Source organism: Pithys albifrons, chromosome 1 (assembly GCF_047495875.1).
Source record: "Pithys albifrons albifrons isolate INPA30051 chromosome 1, PitAlb_v1, whole genome shotgun sequence".
Lineage (NCBI taxonomy): Eukaryota > Metazoa > Chordata > Aves > Passeriformes > Thamnophilidae > Pithys > Pithys albifrons.
Window position 1 is genome coordinate 93,066,699 of NC_092458.1, and position 27,973 is coordinate 93,094,671.

The 27,973-nt window shown below is 42.6% G+C and overlaps 2 protein-coding genes across 5 annotated transcripts; one reads left to right on the forward strand and one right to left on the reverse strand.

The window, feature by feature from the left end:
- Positions 1-625: 625 nt before the first annotated feature.
- Positions 626-27,830, reverse strand: CLDND1 (claudin domain containing 1). 4 transcript variants are annotated; one of them, XM_071560704.1, is made up of 6 exons: positions 27,723-27,830; positions 7,932-8,108; positions 3,764-4,065; positions 2,496-2,603; positions 1,975-2,112; positions 626-1,881 (listed from the first exon to the last, which is right to left on the reverse strand). In XM_071560704.1, exons 3-6 carry the CDS (start codon positions 4,050-4,052, stop codon positions 1,661-1,663), a joined length of 756 nt encoding a protein of 251 aa, XP_071416805.1. In that variant the 5' UTR covers positions 4,053-4,065; positions 7,932-8,108; positions 27,723-27,830; the 3' UTR covers positions 626-1,660. The 4 variants fall into 4 exon arrangements, with proteins under 4 accessions (XP_071416805.1, XP_071416788.1, XP_071416779.1 ...); XM_071560687.1 differs by lacking the exon at positions 27,723-27,830 and adding an exon at positions 8,426-8,535 and having other exon boundaries at positions 3,764-4,062; XM_071560678.1 differs by lacking the exon at positions 27,723-27,830 and adding an exon at positions 8,426-8,535.
- Positions 8,131-18,816, forward strand: GPR15 (G protein-coupled receptor 15). Its single transcript, XM_071568599.1, has 2 exons — positions 8,131-8,887; positions 17,705-18,816. Exons 1-2 carry the CDS (start codon positions 8,131-8,133, stop codon positions 18,814-18,816), a joined length of 1,869 nt encoding a protein of 622 aa, XP_071424700.1.
- Positions 27,831-27,973: the final 143 nt, after the last annotated feature.

Genomic DNA, 27,973 nt, shown 5'->3' on the forward strand with positions numbered 1-27,973 from the left:
ACGACAGTAAAAGAAGTAGGTTGATCCCTATCACGCATGTGAGGAAAAAAAAATAGAAATGATACAAGCAGATATACCTGATCTTCAGGGAAATCATGACAAGGGCTGTTTGCTGACCCAGAAAACACAGCCTGGGTAGAAACACCGAGAAAAAAAGAAAAAAAAGGCACAAAACAAAATAGAAAAACAGCCATGAGATAAAAATGCTTTTGTCTGCGTCATTGCCATCACAGTGTCTCATAGACTTACTAATTTTGTCAGGATCTATTTCTCCTAGCACATACTTCTGACACTAAGCATAGAGGAAGGAAACAAGGTGAGTTAAGGTCTCAGAATTAAACAGTTTAGTCTTGGAACATTGTTTTCTGGATATGACATGTCACCCAGTCTGGCTAGAATTGCAGTAGTAACTGAACTAATTAGAATTTATGGGGTGTTGTGCCCTCCAGTGATGAGCAGAGAAAATTTAAAACTAACAGGAGCCCAAGAATTTAATTTAAAAAAATCTCTGTTTCTGGTGACATTTTCCTTAAAACAGAGAATTATCTTGACATTGGCTTTACTTTTCCCAGGCAAAATTCACTTTAGATCATTCCCTCACCCTCCCATTAGATTCATGCAACACTGAAAATTTCTGATTTTTTATTTTTTATTGTTATTATTTCATTTAAACATTAGGTCTTAGGCAAGGTGGGAAAAAAGCAGCACCTTTTAAAAAAACCTGTTGTGTGGTATATAGGACAAACAGGTGAGATTTAAAAAAAGTTAAGTTTATATATGTACATATACACACATACACTAAACCAAATTAAAACCAAAAAACTTGTGAGGGGGTCATTTTCAACAGGAGAGAAGAAAGCCTTATTTCACAGCAAGCAAAAGCACCACAAATTAAGATTAGAGTGCACAATCACATGTAGTGCAGATACCAAACTAGCCTGGGTCCTGGAAGCAGTGTAGCTGGAGCAGCAGAGCTCCATGAGGGCCATCTTATCCCACTCATTCCTTGACAGAATCAAGTGCAGAGCCTGCACTCAGGAGGGTGTGCCGTGCATACACTCCCACAGCTGGCTGCTCTGCCTCCACCAGTTCTGGCAGGTGCCACAAGACGTAGCAAACTAGTGAGAACAGGAGACCCAGAGCTAAGCTACAGACTGATTTAGCTACAGTAGTTCTGTAACAGAGGTTTCTAAGTTCCCTCATGCCTCTTGCATGCTCCCTGTAGGTACTACCTGCTTCAGTCACACAGCAGACAGCTCCCGATTATTTATTATTTGTGCACTGAGGTGCCCATTCTTGCCTACCCGCACCTTTTCCTATCTATTCCTCCTCACAACACCACTTCTACTTCCTCCAGGCTGACAGGGTAATAAAATTAGGAAGGGGCATGTACACCTAAGTAAGGGGAATTGTCAACAACCAAATGAAGCTTAAAAAATAATTCTTAAAAAAACCCAATTAAAAACCCTGTTAAAGTTCTGCAGACTTCTGGCAGAGTTTGGTCATTTAGCCCAGAGGTCTTTGTCTTCAGGGCCTGCAGGCTAAATTGTCTCCACTGGCAAGAAGCATGCAGTACATGATAAAATTCTGACTAAAAGAAAAGTAGTAAGGGTTGGGGGAGGAGGGTTTACCATGAAAACCCCAAAGTGTGTAGCAGCCCTTAGGCTACCCGGTATGCTTTCAAGAGGGTGAACTCCTTCCTGTTGGTGCGAGCAGCCCAGATGAAAAGAGCAGCTGCCATAAACTGCAAAGGTGCCGACACACAGGCGAGGCAGAAGGACCAGCCAAATTCACCCCTCACGTCATCAGGCAGAGGCAGTTTCTTGTGGAGCAGCTCAATCCCAGCTACGTAGCAGCCAACGAGGCCCAGCGTACAAAGCCCTGGGGAAGGAAGCAGCAAAGGGCAGTGAGCTCACCCTTGGAGTGCTCTGGTGAGCACAATCAGGCTCTGGAGGAGGGTGGCAGGACACCCACCTGCTAGGAAATGCAGAACTCCAGTGGCAATGGCTGGGTAAAGGCTGCGGCAGGCACAAGCACAGAGCCCAATCAGAGCCCCAAAGCACATGAGGCCGATGCTGACAAAGGGCAGGAGAAACTGCAGTCGCCAGAGATCTGAAAGAAACACACAAGACAGGTTTGCCAAAGATGTGCTAGAAACTGACCTTCACCCACCATCTTACATTCCCTTCTACCCATACTGCTTTTGCTTCGTGTCATATTCTACATTCATAGCTAAAAAGGACCAAAGGCTCCACTGAAGTAGAAAGAACTTAATTTGTTAACTACCAAATTCCTGTATTGCATTCATGGGCAAAGCCTCTGCTAACACATCTACATCTTCCTTTTGCACTTTGACCTACTGCCAGTGCTACTGTAAAAAAACAATAAATGCAGAGCAAGACACAGAAGCTTTCCTCGCTAGTGACTGTGTTTCTGAAATATCTTTTTTTATTTTTATTCTACTTGTTTATCTGCCCAAAGTGAAAGACACTTACAAGTCCGATTCAAATCTGTGCCACTATTGTGATTTCCAGGCTCTATGTACTTTTCCATAAACTGATCAGAGAGGGAAAAACTGATGCAGTTTGTAGTCATATCATTTTCTGGGAGAAAAAAACAGAAGAAGTTGCCATTAGGTGTCTTCCCCTCCACTCCTCCCCCTCCTTTCAAATCCCTCTTTCCCAACCATTTGAGCTGGGAGGCTCTTCACGAGTTCCATTTGAAAGAAAAAATTGTCTCACAACAGATCTGTAGATGCCTTACTGTGATGTATTTGGCATTCAAACACACAGGATCTTCAGGCTTACCTGGGTTATCCACAGAACTCTTCCGTGCTTGACAGATTGGGAAAGAAATGTGGCATATGATGCTCAACTATGTTGCCACATATTCTTGTGCTCAGAGCCCCTTAAGTAAGCTGTGCTTATCTCCATATGCAGAATGTAGTCTCATACTAAATATTTAATTCAAGAATGGGATAGAAAGAATGGGAAATATTTACTTCTTTACACTAAGTTTCTCCTGTTTTATGCCTCAGTTAGATTTTGCTTTGAGAATACTATTGAGCAGAGCTGGTTTAAACATCTTCCAAAATATGTATTTTCATGAGAGGCAAAAAAAAAAGAATTTAATGGTTTTTCTCCAGAAAATGTAGCTGAAGATATATTTTTAAGAGGGTTCAAAATGAAGGGCGTCACACACACAGTAAGTACCCAAAATCTATCTTGAAGCAATTAAAATAATTGTTTACTACACCTTTTTTCCCCCCCAAATTGAAAATAGCACAAATATTTCAGCCTATATCCATTCTATCCAAAATGTGCTGATGCAATGGTGGGATATTTGTGACATGCGAACAAAATAGATGACTAGCTAAAAGGAGTGAGTGCCTCCTTGACAAACTAGTATCTTTATTCTTTTGCTGGATCTCAGGATCTGTCCTAAAAAGACACCGACTGGTAGAGGAACTTATAACTGTATCCCCAGTTGGGCAGCTGATGCAAAATAAAAATAAAGCTGTGTAAGACTAAATTTAGATCACGTATCAAGTGTCAAATCCACAATCTGCAGTACCGAGAGCCATGGACTATTCTGGCCATTGCTTCTTTGAAAATCTGGACTGTCCTTATTAAAAAAACAAACAAACAAAAGGTAACCTAGAAATGAGACTTCTAGAGGAACAAAGTGGCACAAATATGTTCTGTAGAAGTTAGCACATACCACCCCGGGCAAGGTAGGGAAGTGTCAGTTGCTGAGGAGATACCTGGTGGGCTATACCAGTGAGAGTTTTTGGGTACAGTGATACACCTCCGCCACAATCCAACTGTGCCGTTGCACCGGAACAGCGCATCTGTGTAGGTCTTCTCATCCGCCTCTTTGCTGAAAAATTCCTCCCAGATGCTCCTACCGGCTTCAGTAACATTCTCAGCTGGGGACAGGGTGTGGTATTCGTACCAGAAGTCGGTGCCAATGGAAGCTGCCATGTAGATGGTGGAGATGAGGCTGAGCACACAGGCGATCACTAGTGCTGTGGCAAACCGGTTATCCATCATGGCGCCCTTCCTGCTGAATGGGAAGAGAGGGACAAGTGAGCAACTTCTGACAGCACACTTATTCCAGTAGGGTCAACTCACAGCACCATCCTTCTTATGCAATATCCCATCAGGATGATAGCCATGTCTTCCTCTTCCAGCATGCTGGAATCAAAGGAACACTGAGCAAATCTGCAGTACTGGCCAGCACATACTGGATCTGTGAGTTCCAAGCATGGATAATATCCCAGAGGGTGTGCTCTGTCAGCCACACTGCACTAGCTGCTCTCTCTGAAAAAGCAACTGAGAGAGCAACACCAACTCTGTCCCCAAAGCAGATGGCACAGCGTGCTGCCATTTGTGATCCTGACTGTAGGAACGTCAGCGAATCCATCCACAGCGTCCAGGCAGAAGACTTATCTTTCCTTAGGAGATTACCAAGGGTGGAAGTTATTTTTAGCCTGCTATCCCATACGGCTTTCACAGCTTGTGTTTACAGCAAGGATAAGAACAACAACCATGCCAAAAAAGCTCTTCCAGACTGGTCACTGAGGCCAGCCATGCCAAGGTGCTGGAATGCCTCTAGGGAAGCAGAGAAATGCACCAGAGACAGAACAGGAAGGAAGCATCAAAAGACAATTCGGAAATGATGGTAAATGCTGCAATAATGCCACAATACATATTGTGACAGTTCTGAAGACCTAAAGCAAAGCAGGGGGGTGTCCTGCTCCGTGGAAATAAGGTGATGAAACTGCTCCCACAAGAACTTTGCTCTGCCTCCCTCTCTTAGGGCTTATTTATGCCTTCCTTTGCAGGACAGTGCTCACAAATGGCACAGATATGGGGTCAAAGGAGGCATGGGAAAATACAAATACCACACATGCTTGTGATTATGACAATACTGTGCCTTTAACGAGCAAGAGATTGGTAATACATGAAATGTTTTGTGGACAGTGTGATGCGCCAGAGGACTCCTCTCAGATGCCTGCTGTTCTCCTGCATTTTCTGTGCTTGATTAAATTTATGGATTACTTATGAATCAAGCTTGACACACTAACCAGAAGAAAAAAAGTATTAAAAAAAAAGCAATGGAAGCTAACTCAGCAGCGAGAGCGAGGCTAGTGGCAGGAGCTACTATCTAATCAGCTCTTGTCCATTGCTTGCTCTACCTCCCTTCTCCCACATACTTTGATCAAAATATTTTGGTCTAGTTTCTTCACAACTGAATGAACCACATCTGGAAACAGCAAGTGCCTTAAACCTCAACATTCACAAGGAAAACACCAGTATCCAAGTCAAACCTGTCAGTGAGAAATTCTGAACTAAGAAACAAGGTGCAAATTAAAGCAGGGAGTTTCAAAGACACCAGTGTTTGATGTTAGAAATACCATTCTTATTTCATTTCCCTTCCATCTGCTCCTCTATTTGTCTGAAACTGGCAAACAAGGAAGAGAAATTATGTGTATCCATATCAGTCCCTATGCTTTATTTCCATATTAAATGAGGCACACTCTTTGTAATATCCATTCTTGAACTGCAACAAACACAAATAGAACTGATTTTTGGTGAACTGAAAAGAAGCACCCATTTAAAATACTGCAAAGTTTGCAACCACAACTGCACTTAAATCCACAAGCTGTGAACTTTTATAAACAAATATAAATACTGAGAGGGAGAACATGTCGTATCCAGGCTTATGTATCTAGAAAACATAAAATCAAGCTCAGACTTGGAAGCAAATTCTTTGTGCAGTGTTTAATTCTTGTCTAGGTACTTCTGTCCTCTTTCAATATCCCAGCATCCAGCTCAAGGTACACAGGATGTGGGATGAGCAGGACAGGGAGAGAGAAAGTTGCTGTACAGATGTGACCTCACCATTCACCCACCCTGAGTTTCCTGAAGGATCCTCTTCACAAACATCTCAAACAGGGCCTGTGGCACCTCCTGGGCCACAGGTCCTGCCCAGCTGAGCTCAGAGCTGAGCAGATTCTCTGGGAACCCACTCTCAGGGCAGGCAGAACAGGCTTGGCAAGCAGGCTGGTCTGGATTTTCCACTATATTGCAGTCCCATTCACTGCAAGAGGAACCCTCTGCAACAGACTCCTCTCTTTAGGAAGGGCTCTCTCTGGGTGGAAGGATTACAAGACCCTACAAGCTCCATACTCGGAGTGGCAAAAAAGAATGTAAGCAGAACACTGGGGCACTGATCTGCTGTCACTGCCTCTCAGTATAAACCCTTATAACCACAAAGTCCTACCAGCTTTGTGGCAAACATACAGAAAGAAAAGAACTGGCTCAACAATCTTACTTTCAGATACAAATCCCTGCTGCCAGGTGCAGAACACTGGTGCTGGAAATGCCCCTGTCAGACCACTATTAAAACACAACCACACCCATCTGACCAGCCTCCTGTGTGCTGGCTCACTGTGGACTTGGCAGAGTCGATGTCAGCTGGCAACCAAGAACAGTTCATAAGCAAAATGAAGGGTTAATCACCAAACAGCACTGCCCAGTGTTCATTATCCACTCAGTAAAAGGGACATGGCAATTTACTGACATTCAATCCCTGTAATGTAACTGCAGGCATAGGTAGAGAGCAGCTGAGAGGGCTACAGACCCCAAAAAATACACATGGATTTTCAGTATGGACAAGACAGTGCAAAGGCACAAGCACACTCCCAATTCTTTAGAACAAAGGTCCCCTCGATGCTTCTGCCTGACACTTCAACTGCTTACAGAAAAGATTAAGAACTCTACCACACTTTAGGCAAATTCTGAACTAGTTTTTCCTGCCACAGTGTATTAGACTTGACTACCCTGCCCATTCACTGTGTATGTCCAATGCATCTTCATGCACAGTAAACACATCCCCATTTAAACGATGTGTCCTTTTAAAAGACAGAAGGATCCTCCCAGCTGCAGGCAGAGCTTGATGGGAGTAGTAAGTCAGAAAGGAACAGTTACCAGAGAAGACCATGAAAAAAAGACACTGCATGCTTACAGGATTATGCTACACTTTACAAAAGGTTCTATGCACAACAATGTATAGGAGGTGCTTCAGAATAAACTTAACTTATGAAAAAATAATAGTATAATTAATGTCATCTTTGGCAGTAGTAAAGACATAAAGACTGATTACAAATAAAAACATTTTGTTTTTACAGGCTGTCAGCAAGAGCCTTCGTTGTTTTTACAAGAGGTTTCTTCACACAGCACAGCCAGCACATTTTACTCTTAACAGCAGAAGCTCTTTCAAACAAGTCATGGCTGCAACTAAACCAGGCAACGAATCTAAGACAACACAAGGCAGTTGTAAACAGACAGAAGTGCTTCGTATGATATTGTAACTGTTAAAGAAGCAAGATGTAAAAATTTTAAAGCACCAGCTCAAAAAAAGAAAAAGCAAAGGCCAAATTGGCAGCAACATCCAAAGGAATGTCTGGATGAATGCACTTTGTGGAGTTTGGGAAGAAAAGGGGGATAAGTCAGTAGAGCTGAAAAAGAAAAAAACATGGAGCAGAACAAAAGCAAGTATTCTGGCAAAAAATCAACTTAAGACTGAGGAATGGACAGTTTTTGTAAGAAGTTACTGTACCATGGCAGAAGAGAATACAAAACCATGAAGATTTCTATCTTGTTACCGCGGTCACTGCTTTCAGCCAACAGTGGGACACCACACTAAAAAACTCCTGTCACAAAAGGAGGAGGCTGCATTCACTGGCATTCTCTCAGGAAAAACGCTCGCGATCCGACTGCTCTTTGGGAAAAGGGATTAGGGAGAAGGCCTACGAGAACGTGTAAATGTGCCGAGAAGACTGACAACAGCACCAAACAGGATCCTCCTTTTAACATTTTGGGCAAGGGAAGGTTAGGAAAGATTGCTACCAAACACTGCTTTACCTTCGGAGGCCCCCAGGAATCCCTCAGGACACTCAGCTCCAATGATTCCAAGTCACTTCAGAGGGCACAGCGTTGTTTGTCTCCTGTGGCCAGCGGAGAGCACGAAACGCAAACTTCCCTTCTGCCCCGACTGTTCCATTCATTCAGCTTCTTCCACGCCACCAGCTCACAAGTGATCTAGAAGCAGAGAGCAAACGGAATGGTTGGAGATCATCATTTCACTCCGCAATTACTTTACGGACATCTCCCGGTGCTACTCATTAAAGGAAAAAATATGAAGGGAGGGAAAAATGCCTGGGAAAGCTTTCGGGCCAACACCACCTGCCCGTGCACAGGGCAGGGCCGGGCAGGAATTTCCCCTGGGCGCAACCGCCCCCGGGGGCTCGGGCCTCACCCCGCACTGGGTGGCAGCCGAGGCGAGGGCAGCGCCCCGATCCCTCTGCCCCGTCCCACCCTCAGGAGCAGCCCCTCTCCAGCCCCGGCGCAGCACCCACCGCCCATCACCATCATCATCATCCTCATCTCCGCCGCCGCCGCCGCCTCGCACCCCCGGCCCGGCCCGGCCCCGCTTCCGCCCGCCGCGCGCGCCCGCGCGGGGCACGCTGGGCCGTGTAGTTCTGCCGCCCCCTTCCGGGCGCGCCTCCTGCGCGGCGAGAGCCGCATCCACTGCCTGTCGGTGGAGAAATCCCTCATCCAGCCCCTGTGCCTGCGGAGACACCCCTCGTCCAGCCCCTGTGCCTGCGGAGACACCCCTCGTCCAGCCCCCCTGTGCCTGCGGAGACACCCCTCGTCCAGCCCCCCTGTGCCTGCGGAGACACCCCTCGTCCAGCCCCCCTGTGCCTGCGGAGACACCCCTCGTCCAGCCCCCCTGTGCCTGCGGAGACACCCCTCGTCCAGCCCCTGTGCCCATGGAGAAATTCCTCCTCATGGCCCACCAGAACGTCCCCTGGAGCAGCGTGAGGCTGTGCCCTCCTTCTGTCACCTGCGAAAAGGGGTCGACCCGCACCTGGCTACAACCTCCTTTCCATTTATTTCCATTTTGCTTCATTGCTTAAAAAAAAAAAAAAAGACTTGAGAAAGTACCAAGTGGGTGGGGAGGAGGAGGGGATGATTACTAAAAATTGTAGAATTGGCACCAGTGGCTCCACACCCAAAAGTGACATTTCCCCGGTGCAGGTACCCATAGAAATTACATTTTACTTTTAACTCTCCTGTAACTCCCCTGGCTGAGAGATCTCCCCACACAGTTCTGATTTTACAAACTACCAAAGGAGCAAGGAAAGACTCAGAAAAAAGTCGGAACACTCTTTGTAATATCCATCCTTGAACCGCAACAAACACAAATAGAACTGATTTTTGGTGAACTAAGAAGCACCCATTCAAAATACTACAAAGTTTGCATACCTAAGTTTGCACAAAACCCAAGGGCTTTGTGTCACTGAGGACCTTGTGGGGAATTATCCCAACCTGCTGCTCCACCAGAACTGATGGAAAGTTCTGCAGCTGGGATGGCACAGGGGGGACCAGCGATGGCTTGGTGCAAAAAAAGGGTTTGGTATAATTAAAAGTATTAACAATTTTATTTAATTAAGGAAATCTCTGTGTATACGCCCCACCTTTCCAGCCCAAGGATCTGCCTCACCAACACCTCACAGTGTAGCTGTTTCACAGGGACATATTCCAAGGCCTAACAGGGGTTTGTACTCGACTCCAGAACACTCCACATCCTCATGGAGGGCCTGGGGAAAGGCAGAATATTCCTGACAAACCTCCCAGGTGACACGAGGCCTGAGAGAAGGGTAAATAATGACCTGGGGAGGGCACTGGTACAGGGTGACCTGCTCAGTCCCCAGCCAGGGCAAGCAAACATGCATTTCAATAAGGTCATCGATGAGCTCATTAATTTAAAAGCAAAGCTGGAGGCTCTGCTTACCTGACATGAGAGTTTATCCCAGAAAGCACAAAATCAAAAGGAAAAATCTCAGTGAATTACCCACTGCCAAGATGGCACTGTGGCCAAAAAAACCCCAACTTTCCTGCAACCTCAGGTGTATAAACTGAGGAATAACAAGGAGGAAAGAAGCTGTATCAGCTGTATCTGTATATCCAGAGTTGCTGCTGGAATAGCATGTCTAGTTTGACATGTAGACAAGCAGACATGTTGACAAGTAGAGATGAACCTGAAAAGGTATGTAAAAATCACTGAGCAATTAGAAAACCTCGCTCAATTAAATACATCTCAGAAGGTCAGTCAATTTAATTTATAGAAGAGGAATTTATTTAAATTGTTAGTTTATTGGGCTAGGCAGTTGCAAGACCATAAAACACAACGAATCATAGAATCAATTGGGTTGGAAAAGACCTCCGAGATCATCAAGTCCAACCCTTGGTCCAACTCCAGTCCATTTACCAGATCATGGCACTCAGTGCCATGTCCAATCTCAGTTTAAAAACCTCCAGGGATGGGGAATCCACCACCTCTCTGGGCAGCCCATTCCAATGCCTGATTACTCTCTCTGGAAAGAATTTTTTTTCTGATATCCAGCTTAAATTTCCCCTGGCAGAGCTTGAGCCCGTGCCCCCTTGTCCTATTGCATGTAATATGTAATGTGAATAGGGAACAAAAAAAATCAGTAACAGTTCTTTCTATATATCTGGCAAAATTATCAGAGGTTGAAGCTAGAAAATGTTAAAAGGTTAAAACAAAATCGGTCTGTATTCTGAGCCATAGGATAATCACAATTGGAACCATTTAATGTAAATTCTAGTGAATTATCTAACACTGGCAAGTCCATACATTTTTCTCTTAGAAGACTGGATTCTGTAAAAATGAGAATTAATTTTGGAACATTTTGCAGACATTGCTACTTCCATTATTAAATTACAGTCGCCTCTTCTTTTTCATAATCTGCCCTGATCAATATGAAGTGTGCAGCTGCTCAAAAGCATCCAGAGGGAAGAGATGTGTTTTCATTTTATTTATCTAAATTCAAATGCTCTACAGATTTCACCTGGATGTTTTTTTCTGGAAAAATACCTTCCCAATAAAACCATTACAAATCAATGCATAGGATCATTTGTTGCCAACAACTATCTTTTTGCTTTTTCTCTTGCTTCACACAGCCTCGATGTGCCTCAGAACTGGCTGATCAGTTTAGCTACTGAACAGGATCACTTGAGAAAGTTTCAAAAGTAAAACTTTGCTTTACTGTGCAGAAACAGGGGCAGTTTGCACAGGAAAGCACAAAAGGAGTAATGCTGAGTGTTGTAGCTTAAATGCTGTTCCTGCTTTTTGCAAAAGTGAAGTTTCTTTTAGAGCAGACCTGGTTCGTGTGCATTGGTAAGTTCTCAGGCAGTGACAGAGAGTTGAACATCAGAGTACTACAAACTAAACAAACAACAAACAAACAAGCAAAGCCCCAGTATGTTGCAAAAAATGAAAATTTGTTTAGTACAAAATTTCTGTCACTTTAATTCTCACAGTCTAAGGAAATAAGTAAACATTTGCAGGAGGTGGCATCATCTGTATTAAATGAAAGTGATATAGCATGAAAATAGGAAAAAACCTTCATATATCACATTCACTTCAGGAGTTGTTGGTTCAGACCTGAAAAAGGTGTTTGAAAGTCTGTCTGTTTTTTCCACTATTACTGGTTATTTTACAAGTTACTACCTCTCCCAACAAATATTCTCTTTGTAATAATAAAAAGGGCACTTTTAGGTTTTGTGTTCTAGGCACCATCTATGAGCACTCCACATAGCCAGAGGGAGCAGAAAATCCCATGAATTTGTCTCAGACCTCTTTACACAGCTTGCTTGTTTTATTTCTGCCTTCTTCATTTTTCTTACGGTAGCACAGAACAGAGTAGGATAAGAAAATCCTACTGTAAATGTAATTTTCACAGAGAGAAGACCTTCTAGATGTGATTCTTCCAAATACCACGAATAGCACCGGTGCATTTTAATGATGCTCATTCGTCCTTCATGTCACTGGTCTCCAAACCCTTTTATCATGCACCCCATCAGTAAAAACTTTTTGAGCAGGCAACCCTCGAATATGTATATATTTTTTCAGAATTGTATACCAAATTATATATGTGTACTACTGTACAAATAGATTATGTACATTATAAAACATACACAAAAATATAAATTAAAAAGGTTTGAGATAAATAGGCCATAAACAGTAACTATGTAAAAATTAGGTGTACAAAAATGTATTCTTCCTGCACAGCATTTTGTAGACCACTGGTCTCAGCATGGAACTATTTCAACCTGTCCCAATGCATTGTCTCAGTGCCCATGATTTTACCCAAATTGGTTCCATCCACTCGTCTTTGTTGAGGGGTGAAACCTCTTTTGGTTGGCATTCACATGGTCCCCTCTGAGCCTGCCTTCAAAGAGTTACAGCACAGGAGGGCAGTTGCAGCCAATTTAGTGTGTTTTTTTAATTGTTTTTTAATTAGGTCTGCATATCTCTATTTCTTACATGTTTTTGAACCACAATCATTTAGAAACTACTACACTTTCTTTTAGCCAGATGAACCTCTGTCCTTCTCAGCATTCATCATCATTAATAATTTACAGTGCACAGCTGCTTTTATCTAGATGGCTGTGCTTATGTAAAAGAGCATTTAGAAGCTGAATAAAACCACATTTAAACTATTAGTAAAACAGAGAATGTAAAAGAAAAAAAACACACAAAAAAAATTCCACAACTCGCTACCTGAAATGCTTAAATTGCAGAAATTTGTAAGGGGGAGGTGGTGCATGTAACAAACTAAATCAACAACCCTGCATACTTCCTGTGCAGATAGTTCTGCTGTGCACTTCTTTTACTGATTTTGCCACAAAAATAGGTGGCTACCTCCCTATAATACATGTATGACAAGCGTTAGAGAACTGTGAACAACGACATGAAATCTTTTCCCTTGCTGCTGTTGGAAACACCTCAGCATATCCCGTGAGGAAGATTTAAGGAATGGTACAAATATTGACATGACAGATTTCACAGGTGCATTTGAGAAAGGCAGGACCACAGCAAACCAACGCTCTTTAAAGCAGAAGTGGCCACATGCAGCGCCACCATCACAGGAGCTGCTCTGAGGGTCTGGTTACAGAATCTTTGGGTTCACTCTCGGGTTCAAAACTACTCAGCGCCACATGGCTGCATTTTTTCAGAGCTGCATCATGGGCTGGATGGGTATCCCAAACAGAAGAACATACAACCAAGCTCGTTGCTTCAGCAGAGAATTGTATTCAGGAAAAGGGTTTACATGTATCTGGGAAAGTTTGTGAGGAAAAAAAAATTGGTGGAAATCTAGGAGCAGGATGAGGAGAGGGTGGAGGCTTTCTGCTGATGATAAAACATATCACCGTATCTCTTGGATCTTCGCACGTTATTTTCTGAGCTTTCTGGAGAGTGTTATAAGGGGAATTTCCATGTACTCAGTACTTTTGAGAGCTTGCCTCTTCCTCAGGGTACTTCTGAGAGCTTGCCTCTTCCTCAGGGAAGTGAGCTCTGGGAAGAGTAAGACCCTACATGATGCCCTCAGTGAATCAATATCACATAAAACCCCCACAAGTCCAGACTAGTGACAAATACTCCTGCTGCTGCTGCTTCACTTGGGTAATTACAGATTGCTTCATATTCTGATGATGCTTTAGGTTATCTTTGCAAATCTGCCCAGATAAGGAAGTGTCACGCATGGGATAAAGCAACACATAACGACATCCACAAGTCTATTTAGAGCATTCAAGAAACACAGCAAATTCAAGAGAGCAGGGTTGGTCCCTGTTGGAAAATTTTTACTACTTAGTTTTTTATTTTAGTGAGTAAAGCTTTTAAACTACAGGGAAACAACATAGCAAGGAACAACAAAGACAAGAATACACAGACATAAGCTTATCTTTATGAGTCCATTAAGCTTTTTAAAGTTACTCACTTTTTTTGTCTGCTCTGGGATGGAGAGAGTGAATTTCAAGGAGTATGAAGTAGTGTGAGTTGGAGGGAAAAGATGTTTGTGCCTAATTTCTAAAGCTTGTAACTGCATGTGAACTGTTAGAATCCAGCTGCAGAGTAAAATAACATGCAGGTCCATCTTTGCAAGAGAGGCAGAACTATTATACAGCTGTTGTAGTTTGGGATTATTATGTAAATTCTCTCCCCTGCCACTAACTGCCCATGCCAGCAGTTAACAAAAGAAGTAGTTAACTACTGATCACTTGGATGGGGACAGGTTTGTCTCTTGTTTTTTGGGGACTTTTTTTCTTAGCTCGGTGGAAGACAGGAGCGGTGGCTGCCGAGGAGAGAAGTGGCTCTGCTGGCACTGCTGGGGCTTCTGGCTGAGCTGCTGCTTTTTTCTCCTCGCCGTGGCTGTTTCTCCCAGTTCCTGCATCTGGGATCCCGGCCTCTGTTGCAGTCGGACCACCACCTGCACCGTCACAGCCTGCCCGCCCCGGCTGGGGCAGTGACCCAGGAGAGAGAGAGGTTTGCAGCTGCTTTTGCAGGACACGTGGTGGTTCCCCACTTTCAGCTTGCTTTTTCCTTCATCTGGGACAAGAGACACAGAGTTCATCTGAGAGCTTACCACTCGTCTGTATCGCTGGAGAGGGACTGGGAACTACTGGGAACTCACTCCGCAGCCAGCCGGACTGTGACATTTGACACTGCTTAAGTATAACTTTCCTCCTGGAGGAAAACCTGCTGGGTTTTGTTGTTGTTTGTTGTTTTTTCTTTCTCTTGTGTTGGGGAAGCGGTTTGCACTAGTCTGTTTATATATAGCAGTAAAGAACAGTTATCCTTCTTCTATTAAAATTCCTTTTTTCTTAAATTTGATAAAGAGTGGCGTGATTATTGTGGAGAAGGCCCCCTCCCCAGCTTGTGGGTAAACATTTTGGGTTTTTTCCCCTCAAACCAAGACAACAGAAGACTGTAGGGTTTCACTGATCCTCCTCTCTAGTACTGATGGAAAGAGATGCCTCTATTTCCCATTGCTCCTTGGAAGAAAATACCTGAAACACTCCTTGAAGCAGAAAAAAGCAAAGAGGCACAAAACTCACTTCTTCACTGAACCAATCAAACATCATTTCTGTAAACTGTGAGCTACTTGGGCACTTTTATACAAGTCTTGGCTGAAAACTTGGCATACCTTTTGTAATCTTCAGATAGTGAGAAGATAATTTTTAGCCTGTGCTTTCTTGTAGGTTTACACTTATGTCTGTCACAAACAAATCACAATGTACTCAACCTAACCTGATTTTAAGAGTTTTATGAATTTAGTTCTGTGTTCCTCTCCCTCAGGGTGGTCCCGTGGTGTAATGGTGAGCACTCCGGACTCTGATCACGAAGTCGTGAGTTCGAGTCTCAGTGGAGACCATACCGGGCAGTTCAATGCCTCCCTGACATCCCATCCCGTCAGATCTCGGATGCTCAGCAGGGTCAGCCCCGGTTAGTACCAGGTGCTGTAGACAGTCCCGAGGACTTCACTGTCACTGTCCAAGCTCGCTCGGCCATGGCAGATGGACCTTGGGACTTAAACGGTGGGGCCAGTTCTGCGCATGCTGTGCCTCACCTAAAAAATCCACTGTGCAGGCTCGAAGGGCACACCCCCACCTGGGGAGAGCCCTTCCCAAATCTTTGTTGGCGAAGTTTGGCCATACCAGTATCTTTCTCTCAGCTTTGCCAATGAAGGATTAAGCTAGCACACAAATCTGTCCTGTAACTTACCAGGGACAAGTCTCTCATAAACAAAAAAACTTGCAGCAATAGTACCTGCTCACTTTCAGCACCATGGAAGAGACTTACATTTCATTGAAAATAAGAATTGTTTTTTAGGCAATCAGGTGCAGCATATTACTCCGAGAATAACAATAAGGCATTTTAAAAATCTATGCAAAGTTATTTTTACTCTGATTCATGAGTGGAGTAACAAAAAAGAGTCACTGCCTCCTACTTAAGAAGGACACAGTGATTTCTAAGGCGAACTGTTACACCCAGCCTGAGACGACAAGATGATTTTTAGCCTGTTTTTCCTTAAAAGTTCACATTTACATCTTTGGCATACAAAGAAATAATCTAAGCCAGGGTGTTCTTATACACCTTGATAATTTTTCAGAGTATTTGGTGGCTGAATTACACTCACTAAGTAAATCTTTACACATTCCATTAAAAACACTCAGCTAGATTCCACTAGTGACCTACTGATAGAAGACAGTTGTATATAACTAGCTCCTTATTAGGCATCAGCACATCTACACAAGAGACCGTGCCCTCCTAAATACCCTTCCATTCAGCAGCCAGTCATTTAATAGCAGCTGGCTGCTTTTCCGGGTGCCTGGCTGTCTACCAAGTACCTGCTGCACAGGAGCACATAACCTGAGCACTCAGGGAGAGAATTTGAGTGCATCCAGAGTGCACTGGATGGACTAATTTGCTGCCCATACCATCTGGAGTTGCTGTTTGCCTGTGGAGACACACACAGATGCAATCTATGTGCCCAGGAATGGAGCAGAGCATGCACCAGTAGGCAATTTCCTCAAAGATCTGAGAATTGTGAAGATACGCCTCGTCTGTGAACATGCAGGTGGGAGGGAGAGGAAGGAGAAAATGAATTTATCTGTAGAAGAGAGGAAGGATGATGAAGAGCAATAGTAGAAGTTTCAAATTAGTATGCACTGACAAAGCTATAATGAATTCAGAAATTTAAAAAGTAAGAATTTCCATTTGATTTATGCAACACTGAAAGGTCTGTCTGTAAGGAAAGTCACAGCTGGAGTGATACTTACAATGTGAATAACGATGAAGGAAATTAGAGCTTTGTAAGGGAAGTGAGCACTGTATATAAGAACAGTTCAAGAGCCATGCAGGCTGTGCAATCGGAAGCAGAAGGAACAAAGCACTGCTCTGGAGTCCAGGACTGTGGCTGATAAGGAAACCTGTGGTGGGGATGGGAGCAGCAAGTCAAGTTTCAAATTGCAGAAGAATATATGACACACTGGAAAACTGTTCTCCAAGTTTCTAACACATTCATAAAGTTGGGTGTGGAGAGTCCAGATCTAGGGGAACTGGAGGGGCTGCAGGGCAGGAGGGGGGCACTGGCAGAGCAGAAAAGAGCCTGGGATCAATACAGAACAACCAACTACTGGGCAGAATTGATAGAGTGATTTTAAATGTTTCTATGTATTTTCATATGAGAGAACTACTCTCAACAGAAAACAAAAATCATAAATGGACAAGTAAAGTAATAACCTCCAAGCCTCAGAAGAGTTGAACTTGCCCTGACAAGCAATTTATACAAAATGTTTTGGGTATAGATAAAGAATGTGGTGCCTGAATTCCCTGTTCTCTGACTTCTTCTGAGCTGGTACAATCTCAAATCTCTGCAAACTACCAATATCCTGTCTTAAAAAATAAAAAGTTTAGAATCTTGAAAACGACCTTCCCTCCCCACCAAAAGAAAAAAAAAGTAAAACCTGAACCTGGTTTGCTCTTACAGGCAAATGCAAGAGAATAGAGATAGAATCAGTAAAAATAAACCTGATTTTTAAAAAAGCCACAATTGTTTATTCTGAAGACAAGGTTTTGACTACTCAAAGATTTTTGTCACTTGTTTGTTGCCTATGCAGTTGGTTAAAAGTGTATAAACTGCCGCCCCGTGAAACCACTTTTCTCCTCCTCCCTCCCCCCATTCCTCCCCCCTGAGTCAATAAAATGTTTTTAAAGAAGACCTTGAAGGGAAGGGTAGGGTTTCTCAGAGCCTCCCTCAGAGCAGGGAGGAGGACAGCTTGGCCAGAAATGGAACCCACCCAGCTATCCTCCGTGTCTACAGTCACCTTCAACTATGAATACTACTACAATGACAACTGCCAGGATCAGCACCTGCAACATATGTCTACTCTTCTCCCTATCCTGTACACTGCTGTGTTCCTGGTGGGCATTGTTGGCAACTTGATCCTGATAGTAGCCTTGGTCTTCAAGCGACGGGTCCAGAGGCTTATTGACATCTTTATCATCAACCTTGCTGCATCTGACTTCATCTTCCTCATCACACTGCCATTCTGGGTGGACAAGGAGGCATCGGATGGGAGCTGGAGAGTAGGATCTTTTCTCTGTAAAGCTAGTTCCTATGTCATCTCAGTCAACATGTACTGCAGCATCCTTCTCCTCACTTGTATGAGTGCTGACCGATACCTTGCTATCATGCATCCCTCTGTTGCTAGACGGATCAGAACAAGATGCTATTCCAGAGCACTCTGCATCTGTGTCTGGTTGTTATCCTGCTGCTTGGGGATGCCAACCCTTTTGTCCAGAGAACTGAGGAAGCAATGTGGAAAGACTTACTGCACAGACAAAGCCGTGACAGAAGCCAAACAGATTGTATCACTGGTGCTTTTAATCCTGGCCTTCTTCTTCCCACTGTTGAGTATCTTAACCTTTTACTGCTCCATCACCAAGAGACTCTGTGTGCATTATCAGAAGGCTGGGAAACATGATAAGAAACTGAGAAAATCCATCAAGATTGTCTTCGTTGTAGTGGCAGCTTTTGTTGTCTCCTGGGTTCCCTTTAATCTGTTCAAGCTTATGGCCATCCTTTTGGGACTCCTGAAGCAGCCCATCTCTTTTTCCAACACAGTTGCCCAGCTGGGCATGACGGTGAGCAGTCCTTTTGCTTTCGCCAATAGCTGTGCCAACCCTTTCATTTACTATTGCTTTGACAGCTACATCCGCAGAGCCATGCTCCGGTGCCTGTGCCCATGGGTGAAAGGCAGCAGCAGCAGCAGCAGCAACTCTGATACTCAGGACTCTCGCCTGAGCCATTCCTTATCCAATTTTATAGCCGGAGAGTATGCTGCTAGGAAGAGGAAGCGCTCTGTGTCCCTCTGACTGAGAGCTGGGATTGCAGAGGAAGGAACTTCTCTCTCCAAAGATGGCAGGAAAAGAAAAAGAGAAATGAGCAACACAGACAGGGGTGCAAGTGTAGTGCAACCAGCGCTTCTGGTGGGAGGAATGCTGCTTCCCTTTAAATGCAGATAGATGGAATAGGAAACCTTAACCATAGAATTACTTCACAGTGATTGCTGTGACACTGCGCAGTGTAAATGTGAAACCATCATACCGAGAAATACCTACAAATGCTTACCCTGGAACCCTGGCTACAAACTACTGAAAAAGAATCTTGTGATTCAGTCAAAGTTGCTCTGACAAAAGCTCTGAACTTAAATATATACAGGTTTTTGTTCTGTGCAAGAAAAACAAACAAGTATTTCTTTTTGGTTCCTGGCATACCCACAAACATGTCACAATGTCTTCAAACCAACCTGATCAATTCTGGTTTTTTGGAGGTTTTCTAAACTTAGAAATCCAATGTTTTATTGAATTTGTATGTTATCAGTTCTTGTAACTTAAGTCTTGTGCATTCTAGGTCTCAGCTTCTTAAATCTTTAGTTTTAATCACAGTAATTTAAGTGTCTATCACCTGTGGTGTCAGAAAAGAAGCATAACTTGAAGGCAGAGAAACCAGAAGACAAGCAGAAGAGGTCCGCCATTTAACCCTTCTCTTAAAGCAAAAAGACCATCAAAGGTACACTTGTGCTTTTTAAGACTTTTTTGAGTACCTGACACAATTTCTGACTGCTTGGGTCAGAATTAAATAACCACTCACTCCTAGTAAGGAAAAGAACACAGTGAGTTCCAGGGGGAACTGTCACACTCATACAAACATGCTAAAAGGCTTCAAAGGGAAGACAGCTATACCAGCTAATGTAGTTCATGAAAAACAGAGAGGAATGGGCAAAGCCTGGAGTCCTGACTACTGTCTGGACAGCAGAAAAAAACCCTGGAGTATGAATGACAGAAGTGGTATCCCTCTGATGTAATTGCAGCATGAGTGAATTCACCATAGCTTTTCTTTTCACACCTCTGTATTTTCTAAGCATCTGTAAATGAGAATGACTATTTTGAGTGTTACAATAAATCCTGGTATTTGCATTCTTTGTTGATCCTTGCAGTTGAGCTGTTTAATGCACACAGAGAAGTGAAAGCAGTGCAAGGGCAGTGCAAACCTAGAAACCAAGGCATGGGCGTCTTGCCCAACTCCCCAGCCATTTCTGTACTGGATCCACTGTCTAACCGAGCAAACCCTCACTGGAGCAGGTGGAGAGCTGGCACTACAGGGCCTGTGGAGGCAAAAGTGTCTTTCAGCGATTGCTGGTGGCACTGTGCTCTCTGGCACACAGTAAGGTACTGGGGTATGTGCCTGGGTTATACAGGGGGTATCACAGAAACACACACTAGCTTTTTGCTCTCCCCTCCCTTCACTGTATATGGCTTTTTCTCCCCCAATATCTCTTAAAAGGTTGGGTTTTCTTCCTCCATGACAGACTCTCCCCCCTCAAGTAACTGACAAACTCCTTTTTCAGGCTTACAATTGCATGAAAGGCATCAACTGTATTTTCAGACCTTCCAGTGTTTGAAAATCAGACCAGTGTCAGTTCAAATTTTAAAGTTATTTGCAGTGATCCTCAAAAACTACTGTCTCTTCTCAATCTCTCATCTTCTCTCTGCCTTGACTAGTGTATAACAAGGGACTTGTATAATTTTTTTTACAAAAATAAGCCTAAGATTTCCATTTCAACTAAGCTATGATTTTTATTAAAAAAAATTCAGTAAGTAGGATTCATTCATTAATTCTTCAATTCCCCAGGCAAAGCAGTACAGTATCTGTGGAAGACAGCCTATCTGCAAGACTTCAAATAATTCTATTAGGGCTGTTGGTTTTTTTCTTTCATTCGTTGTTAGATACTTCAATACACCAGATAAAAATTGGAAAAATTACCAAGGAAATCCATGAAGATCTCCTACCTAAGCTATAGTACAGACATCTGGAAAATAACAGATGAACTTGATAAATATTGCCAGGCTTGAAGAGAAGCACATATAAATGCCACAGCAAATGTTCCACATGAGTGAAAAAAATAAAAAAGAGGCAACTAATTCGGCAAAAGAAAATTCACTAGATTGTTTTAGACTTTCATCCAAAAGAGTGTACCTTACTTTTCTTGTGAACTATAGCTCTATTTGACATTTTCATAACAGTGTTAGCATTATGTTCTAAATTTTTTTCCAAAGAAAAGACAAACTGTGCTAGAACAAACTTACTTCTTGAATTTTTACTATTCTGTATTTTCTGATTATTTGTTTTTTAGCACTAATATAGCATAGGATGATACCAAAATTATTGTGATTGAAAGTATTAACCAGGCAGGCTTGAGTAATCTAACAGGATGCCTATTTTATCCATAATAAAAGAATATAATGACTGTAAATTGGTTGCTTTTTTGAAATGGAAATGGTGCAATTCTGCTATGACACCTGCCAAAGATCTTGGTAAGTAATTTGGATTGGGTTTTTTCCCCCCACTTTTATTATTTTAAAATACATTAAATATGATTGCAGCTAAGAAATAGGGTTTGGCTTTATGTAATCCAACTTCTGCTTTCATTGTCACAAAAAAAGTACCGAAGCATTTATAGAAAATCTGTCAGCCAGTCTGGATGGGAACATTCACCACAAACATTTTCATGATTCAGAGATGCTTTGGTACTGCCTTGGAATGAAATCAAGACCTTTTGAGGTTTTTAATGAAAACACTAAACTACCACCCTCAACAATACAGAGATTGGTGCACTTTCCTGAGAAGTGCACAATCAAAGTTGAAGTGCCTCTGCTTCTTGATATAAATGAGGACCCTGTTAGATGCTTCTCTTGGTCTCCCTTTTGGCTTGAGTGAATCAGCATTTTTTTAAAAATAGAGTATTTCATCTCAAAGAAAAATTGTATCCGGACCTGATGCTTGCTTAAATAGGCAAAGAATTTTTGCAACCTTAATATCAGCACCAGATGTGCTAACACTGACAACTGCAGCTAAGTGGTACTTGAGTTGCAGAGAACTGAGGACAAAATCATACAGGGAATAGCTTCGGATCTAACATGAGCAGTGCCTCGGGTTTCAAATAGGGTGAATTACAAAAGGAACATTTCCGGACTTCACAAAGCTGTTGCAATGATACATTTGTTGACTGCTGCACAGTAACAGTAAGGTCATAGATGAAAGAAGGGGCTTTTTCAGATGCTTGCAAGGCATACAGCACAAAGAGATGTCAGCCCAGGGGTAGGGACACTTACATGTACTTTTAGCAGTTACACACTATTCATTCATGAGGTCAGCAGGAACTTCTGAGTAGATTTGCAAGCTGTGAGCACAAATCATTACATGTCCCAAAATTTCTTACTGAAATAGTTGGACTCAGTGATCTCTAGGTCTTTTCCAACCTAAACAATTCTATGATTCTTCACTTGTTTAAAAAGCTTCACCCAGTTAAGGAGCACATTTCACGGCAAGTAAAGAACTGAAAGCAGTGACCACAATCCTGCAATGGAAAATACATTCTCTCAGGCTATTTACCAATATTTACTAGTTCTGCACATTGTCAGAGAAAGGGAGATCAGTTTATGAATATGAACAAAGATCTACCTATATTCATAACTGATGGCAACATGCACTGATGATGCACTAAATGGCTTCAGAAGTAATTACGATGCTACTGAACGTCACGCACAGAGGTGGCTGGATAGCCCTAGAAAATCAGAAAGAGCCCATGTTACCTTATATAACATTTGAATATTATACCACAAAGCCTGCAACTAGTGCACTCCAGGTTTCAGTAACAACCCAATCGCTGCTCACTTTGCAGGTGTGGGTGTTCAGTATCCTGCTGGAGTCTTGTTGCAAGTGATAGGAGGCTTTGGAGTACTCCAGTCTTAGTAAAAGTCAGAGAGAGTTTGGCCCCAAACATCTGGGCAGCTAAGATCTGAATCCATAAAGAATGCAAAATATAGGACATGAGAAAGAATGTGGATTGGATACCAACAGCATTCAAGAGGAAAGGCAGCCTTCCCCCTGTGAGCTGGTAAAAAAGTCCTGCCCAAGACCAGGCTGCTTGGGTTGATACCTATTTTTAAGTATGAATTGAACTGTAGATTTTATTTTCCCAATTCACCTCACCTATGTTTCTGTATCAGATTGCAGCAGCTTTGGAAATTGAGGCCACGTGTTATGGTTTGAGAGCACACAACATTATCTGTATCAGTCACCTAAGTAATGAATCATGACCAAAATACCTATTTTCAAACTTCAAAACAGTTTCCTTATTAGTAAGAGACCACAGTCTTAGTCAGAAGCTCCCACTAAGTCTAGTAAGTGAACTTCCTCTACTGTTTACTTTTCACGTTTTCTAGACCACATGAGATTTTAAAAGAGGCATCTCAACAACAGATCTCCAAAAAAGACTAGATAAATGTTTCTCTTGAAATTTGGACTATATTTTGCTGCTCTGGGGACTACAGTAGGGCAAAGAGGACGTAAGGTAAGAATCTGTGCTAAAAGAAAATGCTTCCCACAAAGTGATTAGTAAAGTCACAGGCTTTCATTTGTAAATGTCTAGCTTCAGATCCTTTGCAAAGCACTGATATCCAAAAAGGGCTGAATACTCACTTTCTAAACAGCAGGTCCTTCAAATATAAATGGATTCAATAATACCAGGAAATAAGTGGATGCATGCAAAAGTCACTGGAAAAAAACCCTCTGTCTCTTACTGTGCCACAGAGATCCCAAAATCTGATGCTCTCTTCTATCTACACCAACAAAACTAGTTAATATGAACATAAAAGAATAGCTGTTCTCCAAAGGATGCCCTTTCTTTTACCCTCAATCTGAGGCAAAGAAAACCAGATTGTGAAACTGTGTGGCACTTTGCTCAGAGAATGAAACTTGGTCAGTGGTTTTTAAATCAATCCAAGATTTCGGTCTAGTTTTAAAACTGGTACACAAAACATCCAGAAAGTCACACTTTAAATGCAAAGAGCAGTTTTTCTACTGAGAAATAGCATGTATAATTAAATACATGACAAATGTTTGCTATCTATAGTACCGTGCACCTGACTTGACCACTCACTTGACTTCTCTGTGTGCACTGCCTAAACAACTGCATGACCACAACCACCATTTCCCCTGTCACCCACTCCTCACCCTCCCTTGTCCAGGAATCACAGAAACATCTACCCATACCTCACACAGAGCAAAACATTCAAACCATTAAAAAAGAAGAGAAAAAATATTTAAAAGAAAAAAAAAGGGATAGAGAGGTGCATTTTTTGGTTTTACCTATCTTTGAACCTGTGGGAGTTACCTGCCATGCATGCAATGACACCAACTAAAGAAATGTTGCAGGTAGGAGGAAAAGTCTGACAGCTTTCAAGAAACATATTTATGTATACAACCTTCTGGTCTCCTCATAACCAACCAGGACATTATGGATAGAGGGGTGCTAAGAAGCAAAGAAAGGGCACCCAAATGCAAGGAGAAGTGCTAGATCACACTATAGCTCACCTCTAGATAAGGCGGCAGACATTATGACTTCTAGTCAAAGAACATGGTACATCTGACCACTTAGGAACACTCAAGTAATTGAAAAATTCTTGCAGATACCTCATGAGGAGAGTTCAAATGGTTCAGAGGAAAATCGAGAGAATACAGAAAAGGAGAGACCTGGAAAGCACTTTTTTTTCCTTTTGGCAAGAGTAGAACAAAGAGTATGTGGTGAATAAAAAAATGCATTCAGACAAGGTGCTCAAGAAAAACTAAGCTAGCACTTGATGAGAGGAAATTTCAGAGCAGAGCTGCTGCATGGAAAAAGGACTAAATCCAACTAGAGAAGAGAATAAGCCTTGAACAATGCTTATAATCCCATAGCTTCCAGGGCTAAAACTTTTGCAACATGCTTCTGTAGTGCTGTTGCACGCACATTTCTGTAGCCACTTTAGAGGCTACAACCATCGTGAGGCTATTAAAAATGTCTGGAACCCCTGCTAAGTTGTGCATGCTTAGTAAGAAGGTGATAAACTGTAGTGTAAAAACACAAAGGTGAAGTGCCTGCTAACAGCCCTAGAATGCTACTGAGTTTTAACATAGAGTGTCTCATGTTCACAGAAAAGACAAATATGACATGCAACCTTCTTCCTTTTTATTTCAAAAAAGCAAGCATATTATGACTCCTGCTTTAACACAAGTGGCATTACCATCACAGCTGAAGACTGCAGGCAATCATCTACTTCAATAAGAGTAAATACATATAGATTATCCTTGACATATATCTGTCAAAAACCATAAGGTTAGGTAGTCATCCTTTATCCAGAAATTCACTGAAAATCATGAGATGCCATGCAAATGTATTTAGAGACTCCTTTTAATTGTTTTTGAACCCCTAAGTTTACCCTTTAATCACATACTCTCTTTGCAACAAACCTTCATTTAAAAGGAAAACTCAAAGTTCGAGGATATTAACCACTTATTAACATCATCACATATTCAGTTCACTCAAGGAATGGACATGCTCCCACATACAAATTTAGATGCTTCAAAACCAGGTTTTTTATTTGCTCAGTCATTGAACTCAGGTCTGTGATTTACTTCATCAAGGGAATCAATGATAAACCCTGATACCCTGTGGGAGCAAGTGCTTATTGAATACTCAAGTACTTTTGTGCATTCGTGTTCTGTATTTTGATTTTAGGTGTTTGACATGAGATTAGTTAGCAATGTCTGCATTACCTGTCAGCCTCCTATGGTTCCTAGCTGCCAATGAGGTGCCTGAAAAACTTGTAACAGAGCCTGCTCTTCTTGTCTTTTGTCTTTTGCTACAAGCATTTTTCTCTGGGTTAACAGATGACAATTCCCTGCAGTGTATTTCTAACACTGCACATGAGCTGGCAAAGATCACTGACCTGCAGTGAGTCAGTTCAGCAAAGAAATATTTCTTTTCCTCTCCCATTCAGCCATGCAGTGCACCCTCCACAATAATATATGACAGAACAAAAGGCGCTTACCATTGAAGGGGAAACTTTTTAAACCTAACCACTAATAAGAAATCCTCAGAAGGACAGAGTTTCTATGGACAAAGGACATTTTTACGAATACAGTTGATCAGATGTATGACTACTTTGGATAAAACATTGTTCCTCAATAAATCATAAAATATTACATATCATGCATATATGTGTTGATTTATTCCTCAATAAATCATAAAATATTACATATCATGCGTATATGTGTTGATTTTATACAACAGATCTTTATTTTTCTGAGGTATCAAAGTACTCTTTGGAAAAATGGGTAACTCTAAGTAAAAGAAGCATTTTCTCCCTCCAGCAATATCTACCAGTTATTTTTACAAAATAGGACTTCTGTTGAGTCAACCTTATTATCAGAATACTACAAGCTCCATTAAAATCTGAAAATCACCACAAGCTTTTACCTGCCAAAACCCCAGACTTAATCAGTTACTTAAACTGATAAAATAACTGTATGGAGTTCCAACTATTTTTGACACCCGAAAAAGAGAAACAAGAGACTTCCCATTTTCATGCCAAGCAAGGTGGCTCAGAAGCATGGGAGATCTGAAATGCTGAATTAGCTACAGCAGCAGTTTAACCGACAAAACAGCATTAAACAAAGGATACAACAGCCTGTGCTGTTAACAAGGCTTGACTTATGTGGGTGTCTTTCTTTTAAAAGAAAAAAAAATAAAAGAAAGAACTTTGCATTTTGGTGACCACAGCTGAAAACAGATGTCGGCTGTTTGACAATTCTGTGCTCTCCAGGCATCAAAGCCGAGCTCAGCACGGCCATTTCAAAGCCGTTGCTGCAGGGAAGGTTACCTAGGAGGGTCCGAGGGAGCAATCCTTCACTGGCAGGAATTTTAACCTTATCACCCCAGAGTAAGCCAAGAGACAATAGGGCCTTTGGAGAGAAGAGAAAATGCTACAGTTAGGAAAAAAAAATAACAATCCTGAAGTGGTTTTTCTAAACAGTGAACTCGATCCAAACACTAGGCCAGTTACACATTTTCTCACAGCTGCAGCTTTTGCCTCTCACGTGGACTCTGAGGATTAAGTAGCCTCAAACCCAAAATCTGAACCCGTTTAACAAGGATGTTACTGTAATCCTGGAGATAGGAAGCTGTGAAAATAAATGATCTGTGCTCTTCACTGACATCTATCACAGCTATGTTTGTAAATATTTATTCTGTTAAGATCTTCAGTAGTCAGTGCAGCTCGGGGTTGAAAGCAATTGCTCTTACAAACCATTTCCAGATACACTGCCGTGATGGTAGTGAGCAGGTTAGTGCATCTCCCACGAGACATGGACGGTACCTGATGCTGTGGCGCACATCTGAACACTGTCATTTTATGGCCCTGAGAAACTTCAAGAAGTTTGATCACAGGTAGTGTCAAAACAGTTATCTTGTGCTTGTTCTGCTATTTTCTAGGGGTTTGAATAGTTAAACCCAGAAATGTTTTGATAAACATTTTACAAATAAACACTTCTGAGAAGTGACCTAGTCCCGTATCATCCCCAAATCTAAACGTAAAGAAGTCTGCAACACGGGATCATCTAATTTGGCCCATCCTCACTCCCCCCGAAAAAACTAGGTCTGCAAAGTACAGCGTGGTCACTACACACCCAAGCGAAAGGAACTCCCACCCCTCTGGTAAGCAGAGAGGTAAGAGGGCAAACACATCCGAAAAACTGTCTTTCTGTATATTACGGAAACAACATTCAAACCCTCCCCACCCAAAGCCGTCCCAGCTGCAGCCTCGGAACCCCAGCTCGGCCCACGCCGAAACACCCTTCCCCTTCCACAGGGTCGACCGCCCAGCAGGGAGCAATTTACCTGTCCTAGCCTCACCAAATGGTTTATGGCTGTAAAGCTGCTCCTCCCTTCCTCCAGCTACTTCTGCCCGACGCCTTCCTCCCCGAGCATCCCCTGCTAGGCTGGGGACCTCCTTGGCCGTCCCAGGCACCTCTCTTTGCCCGAGCCCACTTGCACTGCCGAGCTGTGCCAGCAGCGGGGCAGGGATGCGGGACCCGGGCGGGGGATGCAGGACCCGAGGCCGCGGCATCGCGTGCGAAGTGGCGGTGCCG